This window comes from Bactrocera neohumeralis, chromosome 6 (genome assembly GCF_024586455.1).
Source record: "Bactrocera neohumeralis isolate Rockhampton chromosome 6, APGP_CSIRO_Bneo_wtdbg2-racon-allhic-juicebox.fasta_v2, whole genome shotgun sequence".
Lineage (NCBI taxonomy): Eukaryota > Metazoa > Arthropoda > Insecta > Diptera > Tephritidae > Bactrocera > Bactrocera neohumeralis.
In genome coordinates this window covers 69,347,413-69,363,623 of record NC_065923.1, presented here as the reverse complement: position 1 = coordinate 69,363,623, position 16,211 = coordinate 69,347,413, and the positions used below count along the sequence as shown (strand labels likewise).

The 16,211-nt window shown below is 31.0% G+C and overlaps 1 protein-coding gene across 1 annotated transcript; it reads right to left on the bottom strand.

Annotated features, from left to right (window-relative positions):
* Positions 1-12,139: 12,139 nt before the first annotated feature.
* LOC126763796 (alpha-soluble NSF attachment protein) lies at positions 12,140-16,001 on the bottom strand. The gene is made up of 6 exons (XM_050481611.1): positions 15,720-16,001; positions 14,527-14,710; positions 14,333-14,464; positions 14,102-14,248; positions 13,861-14,034; positions 12,140-13,140 (listed from the first exon to the last, which is right to left on the bottom strand). Exons 1-6 carry the CDS (start codon positions 15,809-15,811, stop codon positions 12,991-12,993), a joined length of 879 nt encoding a protein of 292 aa, XP_050337568.1. The 5' UTR covers positions 15,812-16,001; the 3' UTR covers positions 12,140-12,990.
* Positions 16,002-16,211: the final 210 nt, after the last annotated feature.

The following is a 16,211-nucleotide window of genomic DNA, read 5'->3' as shown; positions in this document are numbered from 1 at the left end:
CTCTCACAGGAAAGCGGTTCACATCAGAAAAGGGTATTAAAAATTGGCTTAATTCTTTCTTGGCAATCGAACCTGCGCAGGAATCCACAAATCGCCAGAAAGAAGGAAAAATGTTATAGCTTCAATTGGACAATACTTTGAATAATATCATTGTACATGATTTTCTTAAATAAACGTTAAAATGTTGGCAAAAACGCATGAATAAAGTTATAGAAAAAATATTTTCTGAAAAAACATACAAAAAACACATTTTCTGAAAAAAATATTATAATAATGTAAATTTTTTCGGTTTTAATTAGTATATTTTTTCAAAATAACACACTGTATGTGAAAAAATAAGAACAACAACGTGACGCAACTCATTGAGTGCTTGTTGCCGCTTTAAAATTTGCATTTCTCTTTGTTCTCAATAAAATTTTGAAATTTATTGTTTACAAACAATAGCACACTTAATCCAATGCATAATTTTATATACTAAAACTTTCATTATGCAAATAACTATTTGGTGATTTTTATAATTTTTTCTTACTACGAAGACTTATCTGCAGTATATACATACATATACACATATTTCTACATTATGCGGTTCGAAGGTCGAAATTGTTTATAATATTTTAAAAACAAGAAAAAACGTTGACTTCGGTTGCTTCGAAGCTATAATATCCTTCACAAAAACAAAACATACCTTACAAGAACTTTGTTCGGTCAGTTTGTATGACAACATTTTTGAAGGAATATGGACCGATGATTCCACCAGCCCACAAACCACACCAAACCATTGCTTTTTCTGGTTGAAATGACATCTCTTGAATCTCTTCAGGTTGCCCTTCGTCCCAAATGCGGCAATTTCGTTTATTTACATACCCATTGAGCCCGAAATTGCACTCATCGCTGAACAAAATTTGGCTCGAAAACGTCAGATCTTTTTGGAACTTTTCAACAGCGGCTTCAGTTTTTGCATAAGCTGTATTTTGTAGGCTTTTAATTTAAGAGAGGCATGGACGATGACAACATCTGATGAGTCGACGTTACGAGTTTTCGAGAGAAAGGTTCTGCGGAAGATTTATGGTGAATACCGCATTCGCTGGAACGATGAGATTTACGAGTTATACGACGACATTGATTATTAACTGGAAATATAGAACTGGGTTTTATGAAGAAAAAACGCCAATAAAAGGCCTATAAAAAATTCTTATCTCGGCAGTATCAAATAAACATATACATATGTATATATGTATACTTTTTTTGGCATACAATCCAACATCATTAAGCTACATATGTCGGCTTAGTATTTGTGTAAAAATATAAAAAAATATAAAGATTTGATTCATCACAGCACAGTCTAGTCATACTCTCAATTTGTGTGGTGTAGAGATTATTCATACCGCTGTGCGAATGCACTTCTTAACTGACAAACTTGTAACAAAAATCCGTCAGCCTATCGGCAATTTTTTCGTACTTCATTTGATCTTAGCGAACGAAAGCAGAATCTCATATATAAGCTATACCGGTGCTCTATATATTTCTATACCAGATCAATCGACTAAGCAGATTTGCGACAGATTCAAGGCGTTTTGGCGACACAAAAGTGATTAGACCAGGCCATCCGAGTGTGATCTTGTGATCTCTGTATAGAAAATCAGCTTTAGACACCTAACCTAAATATAAGCACGTCTGAGTAGAATAAATTCAGTCGAAAAATGTAGCAAGGGTGTGCGTAAAAATTTCAAAGAGTCCGTCTTAAAAAATATATTCACTTTTCGGTTATATTTTTTCTCAAAAAAGGGTATTTGCTTTTACCGCAAGCGAATTGCAGCAGAACTAATTGTGTTTTTCAGGGGATTTCCGAAAGATTACTCACATATAGAAACGGAGAATAAACATGTTTTATGCACGAGGGCCGTGTGATAAAGCAGTGACCTTTTGCAACTAATTTTATAATTTTTTGTATTATATAAATGGAAGTAAGCATAAATTAAGTGGCCATAATTTTTGTTTTGCCGGAAAAATACTACCAAAGTGACTGAAGTACGTACTCAATATAACGGCTATAATAATCCGAGTACCCGACTCAATGAAGTCGTTGATTATCTAAGTACGCGATTGCGATATCCGGTCAAAAAAACTAGTTAACTCCAGTCTCAATGGATTTGCGTCAATTCTTCGTGAACCAAATACTTATTTATGGTAGATATGGATTAGCTATATTTAACCCGGCTTAAGTCAGGCTTTCGTAAGTGCAATTTTGTAGTCTTATCGCACTTTCCTCGTATCAAATAAGTATGAGGAAGACGTCAACAAACTGGTTAGAACTGTTCAATTTCACTTTTACTACTGTGCTGACTTCAGATGACACTTTACAAATTGCTGATTTCTGATTTATCAAGGGGATTCCCTATTATGGTTTCATATGACTTCAAGCAGTCAACAGAGAATCAAAGCCGATTTGAATTGGATTGCACGCTCTATATACTGCTATGCGATTGAGAGGCATATTGAGCGCTATTGTTCTAACATGTTTTGAATAATGCTTAGAGCTCATTGTCGGCAACGGATATGAGAAAGTACATATTTTGATGATGGGAAGGTAGTGAGTGACTTTTTATAGACTCTAATATAAAACTAATGAAACCAACTTTTATACGGGTGCATGAATATGTTGGAACTGTGGTTCTCGATGAGAGTTTTTATTTTCTCTTGCTCAAAAGTCTGCTCCAGAAAGGCAATATATACCTTCATATTTTTAAGTACTTTCCGAATGATTCGAGTCGCCAAGATGCGTTGGTGGGCGAGTAATATTGCCAAGCTCTTGATTTGTGATTAATCAGTAGTCCGAAAAAAATGCAATGTGGGCAATGGGTGTCGCTGCCTACAATGTCAAGCCGACTCCTGTCAGATTCATTACATTGCAGCCAGGCGGCTCCTAGGAAAGGCTGACGTATTTTCCCAATTATTCCCTTATGTTCGACTGCTTTATATGCATCCTCAGAAGTAGGTGAATGGGTAATACAACGACAATTGTAAATGAGGTACCTGGCGGTAGGTATAAAACGGTAGAAGTAGAGACCCCCGAATCAATCAAATCAAAAACTCAAAATGGCGGACAACAAACGAACGAAGTGGACTAGGATATCGTTCCAAACGTCGGTGAGAGGTGAAGCTGCTACCACCGGCGGTCACAGCGATTGTAAGAGCAGCCACACCTCCTCTGCAATGGCAACAGGTTGCTTTACAGCGCACGGGTGCCATAGTCCATGAAGACTCGGACCAAGAAAGCACTGTAAGCATAAACGCGGAAGGGGAAGAAGAACTTCTTCGCTCTTCTGTGCAGGCGACCGAGGGTTCCAACTCTGGCAAAAGAGAGGTACAAGGAGGCGGTCGGAATATGCAACCGCTTCGAAGGAAAGACCAGCCTGAAAGAAGAAGAGGTGAAACGGTTGGCTTCGCCTAAGGGCACTTCGACACTCGAAATTGCTGTAATGCCTCGGATCCAGCGTATGCTAATCGCATTTAGGAGCAGATCGCTGGAGAGAGGCAGCGTTCGACGAAGAGCGAACCAAAGTTGCCCTCGAAAAAGAGGAAGTGCAAAGACGTAACCGGGAAGCTAGACATCAAGCACACTGACGAGAAACCGACAATGTCCAAGGCAGCGGCGGCCAATGAGATTGTGAAACGGCATTTAACCGTTGCGTTCATAGACCGCAGTAACCGCAGCTCATAGACAAATAATGGAAAATAAGCTATTGGAAGCCCTCTTCTCGAAAATGGACGCCGAATCGAGTGCACTCATACCGTCATTTGATGGAGCAGGATGGCTAAACGGTGTGAAAATCTTGAAATTTAACGAAGACCCGACGCTAAGGGAAGCAGTCAGAACGCTTCCAATTTATGGGAAGGAGCGAAGCTGGAAGCGAAGGTAACCATACTTAGGGGATGAATCGAGCCGATGTAAACCTTAGTTAGGATTTACGATCAGATCAGGTTCTGCCATCTGTTCGGTGGTGCTGGCAGGAAGCCGCTCACCTATGATTAAAATTTTAATTTGAACCTGCGGGTTAACGCCAGGGCGCAATCAAAAACTGGTAATGATTCGTCAGAAACTCCAGGATCTTGGTTGATAGATTCTTATGAATCCACAATATAGTCCAGAGCTCACACCAACTGATAACTTCCTGTTTTGCTGAGGCGAACCTGTTCACCAAAGATAAGCTTATGAAAATCGACTGTCTCAGGTTTTTGATAATAGAGACGAAGGCTCCCATGACAATCTGGTATTAAGTAAACGTAGCGGATGTGGTTCTTAACCGGCCAGGGAATGGTCAACTCGACCCCATGTCTCGAAATTACTTCAAGAATGCTTTCTGCCGCTGCAATAACTACATTGGGGATCGAATTCGCTCCTCTCCCTAATTTGGGTTCATGCGTTTTTTAACATTTTTTTATTATTTATGAATTATAAAATTATTATTTGTATTTTCGAGTGAGCCTGAAACCCTAAAATGTTAACACAATACCGTTACTCAATCTTTTATATGACGCTCTACCTTTCCAAGTACTTACTTGATGCCGAGCTGTGTGTGCCCAAGCGAACTTATTGTCACGCAATGCAATTATGCAATTAAAACGAATTTTCTTTTAGTTTTGTTTTGTGTTTTTTTGTTTATTAACTTTTCATATTGTGTAAACGCAATTAAATGTTTGGGGAAATTGAAATTTTTGCATAATTAAGGCTACTTAATACTTCATTAATTAAGTAAATTGCATACATATGCACGCGCTAGTGTAAAACGGTACTTATAAACACTTTCTTCATTTCACTTTCAATGTTTGCGCTCGGTGAATTGCAGTGATTTCTTTTGCTGAGAAGTTTTAGTTTACTTTTTTCAATTTTGGTTTTTTTTTTTATTGCATGAGCCTTTTTCTAATTTTTGGATTGTTTTACGTTTTGCAAGATTCGTTTGCGATTTGAAATTTTTTTTCGAAGTTGCAATTTTTTGATAAAATTTCCAATTTTTTTGCATTTTACAATTTTTTTTAATGTATGGAATTAAATTTTTTTCGAATTTGAATTTTTGGGAAATTTTAGTTTCTTTTTCAGTTTTGAGATTTTTTTTTAATTTGCAAGATTCTTTTGCAATTTGGAATTTTTTTAATTTATGAATTTTTGTTTGCAATCTAGCAATTTTTTATCCAAATTTCCATTTTTGCAATTTGCAGTTGCTTTTTGTTAGTTTGAAACTTTACTTTTAATTTACAGATTTTTTTTCAAATTTAATTATTATTTTTTAATTTAATTTATAACATTGCCGTTTGTGTGTGTATGTAATTTGTTTTAGTTTTGCATAACTTTTTTAGTTGGCAGCATATAACATATTTGTTGTTGTAATTTTTAACATTAATAAACGTTTTGTCATTTTAATTATTATACGTTGTTGTAATTTATAATGGTTATGAACAGCTGTTATCAGATTGTTGTTGTAAATTATAACGTCTGTAAACAGCTGTTATCAGACATATTTGTTGTTAATAGCGTTTATAGACGGCTGTCACCATATTTGTTGTTGTAATTTTTAACGTTTATAAACAGCTGTTCTGAAAATTGTTGTTGTAATTTATAGCGTTTATAAACACCTGTTATCATATTTGTTGTTGTAATTCATAACGTTTATCATATTTGTTGTTGTAATTTATTACATTTTTGTTGTAATTTATGAAATTTGTTATTGTAAATTTTTGTATTTGTTGTTGTAATTTATGATATTTGTTGTTGTTTGTTGTTTTTACATTGTTCATAAAAGGCTTTTATAATTTTTGTTGTTGTAATTTGTAATTATGTTAAATGTTTTGGTCTTATCGATTTTATAATTTGTATTTATTTATTTATACATTTTTTAATATTGTTGTTGTAATATTTATTTTATAATTTGTATTTATTTATTTATGTATATTTTTTAATATTGTTGTTGTTGCTGTAATATTTATTTCATAATTTGTATTTATTTATATATATATTTTTTTAATGTTGTTGTTGTTGTATAACGTTCATAAACGGCTGTTTGATTTCTATTTATTTATTTATATTTTTTTAATTCAATATATTTTTATTAATGTAATTATGTTTTTTTTTAATTTTTTAGGGCAATTGTCAAATGTTTATGTATGTATGTATGTGTGTGTGTGTTTAGATGAGTGAAAGTTTAAATTTAAGTTATTTTGATAGTTTTCTTTTGTTTAGAGCATTAGTGTTTGAATTATAGTAAAATTTGTTTTTTCTTTGTTTTAGTTGTTGTTGCTTAACAATTAAGTATTTAATTGAATTTTATTTTATTACATTTGATTTTTTGTTTTTCTGGTTTTTGGTTTCAATTTACTTAATCGCTTCAACTTTTGCTATAATTATTTTAAATTTAATGCATTTTTGCTTTATTTTTCTTAAACATTAATTATTTTAATTTTTTACTAATCAACAATTAATAGTTGAGATGGAAATTTCGATATTTGTGACCCTCAAAGCAAATTTAATATTATCATCGGGTGGCTTGAAAATGCACACCCATTTAACGCTTCTTAACGCTGTTTTTGTTGTTGTTCTTCTTATACAACTGTTACATCGACTGCTTAAACTGCAAATGCTTCAACATTTTATTTTCATTTTCATTATTTTCATTGTTGTTTTTTTTTTTGGTTTTTTATGGTTGTTTATTTCAACATTACAATTCGTACAATTTTCAAAAGTAAAATACTTTGCCGTGCAATTTTTTCAGTTTCACTTAAGTTTGACGGGACTTTGGCGCCTCTCATTCAAGCTCTGAACACCACCAATTTAAATGCCATACATTCATCATTAATACATATTAATTAAATATTATTATTAATTTTTTTTTAAATACTTATTCAATTCAACGGCGGTGACATAAAGATTTTCGTGTTTTCTTTTGGTATTTCACTTCAATTTACTAAATTTTGTTGCGCTACAATTTTTTGTTTTTTTTTTTTTGTTTTATCATTTGATATTTCCTGATTTTTAGTGGTCAGTGTACGGTTTAATGTTTCAACTATTGATTTTTATCGAATTACACACGAATTTTAAGTTCGAAAATCACTGAAATTGCATGTTGTTGCTGTTTTATAATTAATGAAATTGAAATTTAATGTATCGTTGTGAGTTATGTAATTAATTTTATTATTTTTGTTGTTTTTGCAATTAATTTTTTAGTATAGTTTTTGTTTTTTTGCATTCATTGATTGTGTGTGTGTATGTTTGTTGCGCTTTGGTGCAATTTTCTACTACTTAATTTGACAAATTACTATATAAATTGAATTAATACATATATATATATATTTTTTGTTTTTGTTTTTTTTTTCGTAATGTGCGTTGCACTTTTTAATGAGTTAAAGTTTAGATTTTAAAGTTGCAGTGAATTATAGAATTCGAAAATTGTATAGTGTTGTATTTGTCTAACAATTGCCCCTACGGTATTATGAGTTGTTATTGTAATATGAAAAAATGCAGAGTTGAGTTTTTAGAATTAGTTTTGCTTTTGCAACCAAAGCGATTCTAGGTTTTTTTATTAACACTTTTATCGCTCCAAGAAAGTCCAAAAATCATTTTAAACCACTTTTCAACAATATTTGCTTTGTTGTTGTTACTTTTACAAACAAATATTGCACATAGAAAATCCAAAATTCATTTCAGACCACTTTTCAACAATTTTTTAATTTTTGTTTGTTTTGGAAATCTGCTTTGGTCACAAAATTCTTATTGTACAAGTGAGTGCATGCAAGCTTATTTCGAGTATTTTGAGTGAAATATTGGCTATGGTACATAAGTGAGTGTGATATAGTGATTTTGTGAAAATGTGAGGTTATATTATTAATTTATATTTTTAAGCCGTTTACAAAACATTAATGTGTTTTAAATTTTGGTTTTTTAGCAAGGCACAAATGCATAGAAATGAAATTATTTTTAAATACATATTATTTTTGCAATATTATGTAATAATTAATAATATTTAATTTCAATGCATTTGTGTATTTGCATTTTTTTGTTTTATAAACAGTCCGTTATTGGTGCGCTTTTGACATTTTTGCAAATATGCGTTTAGTTTCGAATACGTTGGCGTGTATTTTTAAAATTTTTCAAAAACTTAAATGCTCAAAACACAAGCGCTTAGTCAATATTTTTTCAAAAACTGCAGTACTCAAAAAGTTTGCGTTACCAATTTGCTCGAAATCAATGTGTTTGAAATAGTTTTAAGATTATCAAACATTTTCGCAACGGTTTTGACACGTTTCAAACGCCTTCATATAGATTTTCATTCGAAATCAAGGTGTTTGAGTTGTTAATTGGTTGGAAAACCATATATCTGAGTTTTTTTTAGTTTTTGGAAAATACTGCAAAGGCATAACAACACGTTTTAAAAACTAAAAGCATTTTGAGATGCATTTTTATTGTTTTCGAAAATTTTATTAGCATTTTTAATGCTTTCGAAATTTTTAATTGCATTTCTAACATTTTCGAAAATTATGTAAATTCGTTTTCAACTTTTTTGAAGTAGTTGTGTCTGCTTTAAATAAAATAGCGTCAACACTTTGTCAATTAACATGTTCAAAACCAACTTGTTTGCGTTGTTTTTTAGGTTTACGTTAAATTTTCAACAGTTTGCACTTGTTTTAAGCACAGAGTTTGAGTTTTTTAATATCATAATTTCTGAAAACATATAAAAATGTTTCAAACGATTTTTAATTATTTTGAAACATTTAAAAAGCTTTTAGCATGATTTTCGAATGTAACAATGCATTTTTGAACGCTCTCGAAACATTTTCAGATATATACATATATTTTTTAAACAGTTTTGAAACTTAAGCGTAAGTGCTTTTTGTATCATTTTCGAATGCTATAATACATTTTTGCACGATTTTTTAAAGTTTTCAAAAACACATATTTTTGCAACATTTTGAAAACTTAAGCTTAAGTTCTTCTTGCATGATTTTCGAATGCTACAATGTATTTTTGAACGCTAGTTAAACATTTTCAGAAATACATATTTTTGAAACTTAAGCATAAGCACTTTTTGTGTGATTTTCGAATGTCCCAATGCATTTTTGAACGCTTTTTAAACGTTTTCAGAAACATATATTTTTGAAACTGTTTTGAAACTCAAGCTTAAGTGCGTTTTGTATGATTTTCGAATAATACAATGTATTTTTGAACGCTTTTGGCCAGTATTCATGTCTTATCACATGATTTTGCATGTTTTTGAAAGAGTTTTGAAACTTTAACACGCATATTTAGCTGCAGTAAATTGCATATTCAAGTACTTGTCTTGTCCTTTGTAAGTTTTTAGTAAGGTTTAAGTCTTTGTCAAAATGTCTTTAATTTTTTTGTTGAATTCGGGGTTTTATGCGTTTTTGACTTGCTTTTTGTAGTTGTTTTGTTTATAATTTGTTTTTTCGTCAGTTATTTTTGACTCGTTTTTTTTTGTTTTTACGTCAGTTATTTTTGACTTTTTGTTTTTTCTTTTGTCAATTATTTTTTTCTCGCATGGTTTGACTTGCTTTCTTGCGCCAATTATTTTTTCTTTCTTGCTGCCAACCTTTTTTTTGGCGAGTTGGTTTTTTATTTTATTATTATTTTTATTTTATTTCATAGCTGCTCTTATTAACCTGTGTGACTGACTGACTTTCCTGCATTATGCTCTGTGCATTATTTACCGTTTTTCTTTACTTTCCTTAAGCTGTTATACATTTCGCTAAACAACTCCAACTTTTACATTCCTCTCCTTTGCTTATGTGGCCATGGCTCTTACAATGCCTTTACTTTTTCATTGTTTTCCAACTTTACTTGGAATTTTTATTTTTGCTTTGTAATTACAATAAGTACTTATTTGTGTTTTTTGTTTTACTGAATGGTTGCTTAAACATCTCTTATGTGTTATTAAATATAAGAACAATAAATCATTTTCTTCGCGGCATCAACTTTTTAATATTTTTCTGTTATTATAATTTTTGTTAGAATTTCTATATTTGCTAGTAAGTTTTATTAATTCACTACAAATGATTTTTTAATTTGTGTTTTTTGTTTTGCTAACATTTATATGTTTATCTTTATTGTTTTTGGCTTACTTTGTTTTGCTTTTCAGCAGTTTTTGACGTTGTCCTGTCATTGGTTGTTTATATTAATGTCATTAATGCCATAATTTGCTTTTTTGTGTGATTTTCATTATGTACTTTTTTTTGTGATGGAACAAAATGCCGGTTAGTTTATATATACATATGTATTTGTATATATATGTATGTATATAAATGTGGATAGGTTGTGTAAATAAAATTTTGCGTTTACGCATGTATTAGGATTAGGATTAGTAATATGCGGGCATAAGTTGTAATTCAAGCGTAAAATAAATTGTTGTTTTTTGTTTGGTATTTAATAATGATTATAGTAAACGTTTATATTTTATTAAAATAAATCGACAAACAATTACGCAGTGGTAATGTTTATTTTAATAAACCAAAAATTTATAGGTTACCATAAGTCAAAGTTTACTCCCCAATTTTTTTTTTATAAATATGCTCATATGCGCGTTCTTTTAGTTTTTTTTTTTTTTAGTTTATCGATGTGTTAAATATTTGGAGTTAAGTTTAATAATATTTGTCTGCTAATTGCAATCAGCAATAGCTTCATATACGCAGTTATATATAATATTTAAGCTTATAGGTAAAATATGTATGTCAGTTATTTGTTTTAATTAACTTATACAGCGCTCATGTAGTTGTTATTTGAGGCTTGATTTTCTCTAAACTAAGTTTTGGTGCAGTATATATATATATATTCTTTTTTTTTATAGAATCAGTGTATTCAGCTTAACTAATTTTTGGCCAGCTTACCAAGTTTTCTTATAAATAATTTTTCTTTATACATAGAAATATGCATTAATACGTACATATATATGTATTTGTTATTAATAAACCATTACATTATTTGTAATATGTAAATGTAAAGGTGTATTCACACACCATATTTAATTTTCCTACACTTTTCTCTTCTACCTTCACTACCTTGCCACTTTTATAAACTGCCTACAAACACATGCATTTTTTTTGCATTTACAAGCTATGCAGCTATTTTTCTAACACACAGTTATTGTGTTGTTTTTGTTGTTGTTGTAATTATATTTTGCTTTTATAACACATTTATATAGTTAACCAAATAAACCATTTACCAAGTTTTATAATATAATTTGCATTTAACTAAATAAATCCATTAAATTGTATGTGATACATATTTATTTGTTTGCATACATGCATAAATATTATTGAATCTTCATAATTTGACACAAAAAGTTACAGCTTTAACTTTTTATTTTTTCAAATAACACGTTATAACTCGGAATTAACATTTGAAACATGTAACGAACAGCTACAAAGAGTATACATATACACGTATATAAGTATATAACGCTATATATATTTATTTGGCAACATATATATTGTTGTTGTTAAAAGTTGTTAGCCTTGAGCAAAAAGTATGTTTAAAAAATATTTGTTAAATACTCAGTTTTATTAAACAGATTGTTCATAAAACTAAATATTAAACAAACATTTTTTAAACATCATTAAAAAAATATTGAAAAACAATTAAAAAAAAAATATTAAAAAAAAAATTAAAAATATAAAAAAAATTATTTTAAAATATAAACAAAAATTTAAAATATTAAAAAAAAATATTTAAAAATATAAAAAAACTATTTAAAATATTAAAAAAAATTTATGAAAAAAAACATTTAAGAATATTAAAATGAAAAAATATATTATAGCTTTTTTTATTTTTATTTATTTTTTTTACAAAATTAAAATCTTTTTTATTCAAAGAAAAGTAGAATTTTATTATACAATAACAAATTATCCGATTTCCACTTACAAATTAGTAAAACAATATTATATAAAAACTATGTTTACAGCAAACACAAACAGTTCGTGCATATAAACGAGTTTTAATACAAAAAATATGCCATAAACGAAAACGCAGTTCAATATATATAATATAAAACACAATTAAATTGTATATAACAGCATATTTCAAGCATGTTTGTATTTCCATTCATTCACACGCCGCATCGCACTAGCCAATTAGTTCAGATTTCTCCATTTTCTTCAATTTCCTGCATATTTTTGTCAGCGTTGCATGTTCGTTATTTGCTTTGTTCGCTTTCACATGCATTTTTATGCCACATTTGCATTGTACATACGTCGTTAGTAAGAGCAGTAATTTCTCACAATTATTTTATAACAATTTCATTGTTTTAGCGCACATTCTGTTCAACATTTCACTTGTCTGCCAACGCTTAGCGCAGCTGTAGCGCTTGGTAGTTATGCAAAAATTCCATTTTCCATACAATTTAAATTCTGCTAACTACATATATTGTCGCAAGGCAATTCTTAGCGTTAGCTATTAAACATTTTTGTATTACACAATATGAAATTTTAAAATAAAATATGTTTATTTTTGTTTTTTTTGGTATTAAGAAGCTAGTATTGCTTCCATTCCATTATGTTAATAATAGTAATAATGTTGATTATTTTTCCGTTATGTTATACGAAACATTAGCAATTGGGAACTGTCTGCTGTATATTGTGTTTATTGTGGTCAAGTTGTGTCTGTGTGTGTAGTGGTCCTTGTTATTGTACTGTTTTTGTTTAAATAATAGCTGTATGTGTATGAAGTTTTGTTTATTCAACTGTTTAAATAAAATAAAATCGGTTTTGGTTTTTTTTGTTAATTAACTGGGGTTACTTTAGTATGTTTCAAAAATAAAGTATTTATATATATATGTAGTATGTATAACTATTGAATATTCGACAAGTGAATGTGGAATTTAAAAAGTTACGTTTAAGTTTTATGCTTCTTTTTTTATATACGTTTACTATTTGGAATAATATTATTTTGTTTTCTTTGTTTTTTGTATATAATTAATAATATTAATGATAAATTTATCGTAAATCGGGATCCTCATCGGCTGCTTTCTTAATTCTAAGCAATATTGTGGTATACCACTGGTCCAGACGTGAAATGCTATCGTAATCTTTGACCGCTTCTGTGAAGCCTTCGATGTTTTGCTCTTCCAAGTGTTCGCAAAGCACCTAATATGTGTGGAAGAAAAACATGTTAACACAATAAATATGTGTATAAATAATATTTAAATTTTGGAAAATGTATAAAAAAAATATGAAAAACTGGAAAAAACGTTCTCTTCAGCGGCAAAGAAGCTTTAATACGCTTTACAAAAAAAAAAAAAAAAAAAAAAATAACTTGATTTTGAATGGTAATTTGTATGGCAGCTATGTATATGCATTAAAGGCCTAATTTAAGTATTTTGTTCGAATATTGTACCGTTTTTTTAAACTAATAATCCATGCCAAATTTCGTGAAGATATCTTGTCAAATAAAAAAGATATACATATAAGGACTTGATTTTGCGCGTATAGGTTGTATGACTGCTATATGCTATAGTAGACTGATTTGAACAATTTGTTCGGAGATTGTACCGTATCTTAAGACAATAATCCATGACAAATTTCGTGAAGATATCTTTCCAAATAAAAAAGTTACCCTTATAAGGACTTTATTTCAATCGTTCAGTTTGTATGGCACCTATATGCTATAGTGGTTTGATAACGGCGTTTCCGCTAAATGGGCAGTTTCTTGTGGAGAAAAGGTTGGTTCGAAATTTGCAGGTAGATATTTCAAAAACCGAGTATATACAGACAGACGGACTTGGTTAAATCGATATATAGTATATATTATTTAGGATCTCTGACATCTCCTTCTGTTTCAACAACTAAAAATTTATTTAAATTCACCTTAATGAGCTTGAATTCACGCGAGTCTTGGAATGCTGGATATTGCTGTGCATATTTTTCAATAGCATGTTGAGCATTCAACAGATCCACACTCAGATGACATAATGCAGCGCGGAAGAAATACTCTTTAGCGCTATATTTGAGCAGTGAACTTTCCAGCGATGAAGCTGCCACCTATACCGCAAGTAAAAGCAATTGTTAAAATAAAAAAAGTTAATAAATATATAAAAGCTTAACTCACCTGCTCATATATGTTTATAGCCTTTTCGTAATCCTCCAGCTGTGCGGCATATTGAGCTACCTTCAACATACACTTATTGGCTGAACTCACCGATTCTTCGCCCTTAAAGTAATCAGCAGCTTGTTCATAGTGCTGTACAGCTTTGGCCTGAGAGGTTATGTTAAATTAATACATGCATACAATGTAAATAAAGAAAATTGCTGAATTGTAAAATTATTTTTTGTGACTTACCAGCGTTCCTGGGTCGGTCTCATACATTTCAGCAATGCTCTGGTGATGCTTTGCTGCCATGGTAAAGCGTCCCATATCGGTGTAGATGTCAATCGCCTTAAGTAGGCAGGAGACAGCGCTCTCGACATCGATCTGTAAATTTTTAGCAGCTACATTAACAAAATTCTCAATTTTGTGCTTCCATATGCACTTACCTTCTTGTAGCAGTTGGAGGCATCTACATATGCCACACCGGCATCGTGACGACTAGCAGCACGTGAATGCAAGTTGGCTACCTCACAGAAGCATTCGCCAGCTTTAGCCCAATTTTTGGACATTTTGAACATATTGCCGGCGCGTTGGTAGCATTCGATGGCATCTTCAACCTTATTCGAACCACTGAAAATAAAATAAGTTTCTAAACTAATAGGACGTATCTAAAAATTATACTAATTAAAAAAGAAAATTGTGTTTGTAGAAAATTCGTTGAAAACTGCGTACTTGTCATATCTCTCAATTATGAATAATTAAGTAGTGATTAAGTGGAACTATTAAAGTTGGCAGCAAACCTTGTTTTTCTAAGAAGGTAAAAGTCGGTATAAAGTTTTGGGTGTCATCCCACCCAATACTCCAAACTGTATTACAACATCTTATAACTATAGGTATTTACTTCAAAGTAGTAAAATACACAAACACACAGCCGCTCCACATATTCGTAGGCAATCCATTAAAGTGCCTGCATGAGCACACATCGGCTTAAAGTGCACAGATTTATATACACACACACTAACCCATTAGGGTAAGCCCACTGACTGCAGGGTGAAAGGTGCTGCGACGTAAAGGCTATGCTTCTGCGCCACAATTTTCAGTATACACAGGACTTAGCGCACAAAAACAAGGAACTTGTATGAAGTGTGAGAAAAATGTAGTGTAAACACCAACAAAGTGGGTGACAGGCGGGGCGTTGCGTACAAAGGTATCTTGCGAAAAATCGAATTCGCTATGGACGACGATTACGACAACGCGTTTGCTTTCACAACGAATGAGATCAAGTGTATATCTGTGACCCTTTTCAACTATGAACTGTATGGGAATTTCGTTTTTCTAATTATAATTTTAAATGAAGTCATTTCTGAAGCACTTTAAAGCTGCATTTATAATATACAAATTTCACGTTTCACTGCTTAGTCATCACTTCTTGTTTTCACACAAGTGTAAAAATCGATAATCTTGCGACATATGAATTTTCGCAAAAAACATGTACTATATATAAAGCATTTGCAATGTTTTCTTGAACAAAGGAATCATTGTTTGTTTATTTATATTTCACATATGCAATTACTCAATAAACGACACAATTAAGAGCTGCTACTCCAGTTGGAGCAGTATGGTGCACACACACACTCACCCAAAAAGTGAACCGAGAAAGCCTTTTTGCTGCGTTAATTTCTTCTCGGCCTCAGCCATCAATTGCAGCGCCTTTTGCTCATTGTCGCCCATAATTGCAAATTTTCCACAAATTTGCAATTAATTGCAACAAATTATGATGTTAGGGAATTTTATTTGAAAGACACAAAATTTTTTCACTGCCGTTTGCGGAACTGCGTTGGAAAAAATAAAAAATCAATGACGAACAACCTACGAAGACCCAGCTGCGATAACGACGGCAACGGCGACGACGACAGCGACAACGGCTAGACAGCGAAATGTCAAATTGGTGAAAAACAAATACAACGACTACGTCAGCGCCGGCAGCAATAGCGCTATATGACAGTAGAAATATAGTGGATTTATGTGAACGAGTTGAGGGATTTTGTATGCAAAGAAGTTTTTTAAATTTTTTTTTTACATTTTTAATTTTATAAATATGTTTACAGATTTTGAATATAAAATATGTTAA

What these genes read in the sequence shown, in the direction of transcription:
- LOC126763796 (XM_050481611.1), bottom strand. Translation starts at nt 15,811, where the DNA reads ATGGGCGACAATGAGCAAAAGGCGCTGCAATTGATGGCTGAGGCCGAG. An exon ending in AGACCGACCCAGGAACGCTG is followed by an intron (nt 14,249 to 14,332) that starts GTAAGTCACAAA and finishes ATAACCTCTCAG; the next exon opens with GCCAAAGCTGTACAGCACTA. An exon ending in CTATAAACATATATGAGCAG is followed by an intron (nt 14,035 to 14,101) that starts GTGAGTTAAGCT and finishes CTTGCGGTATAG; the next exon opens with GTGGCAGCTTCATCGCTGGA.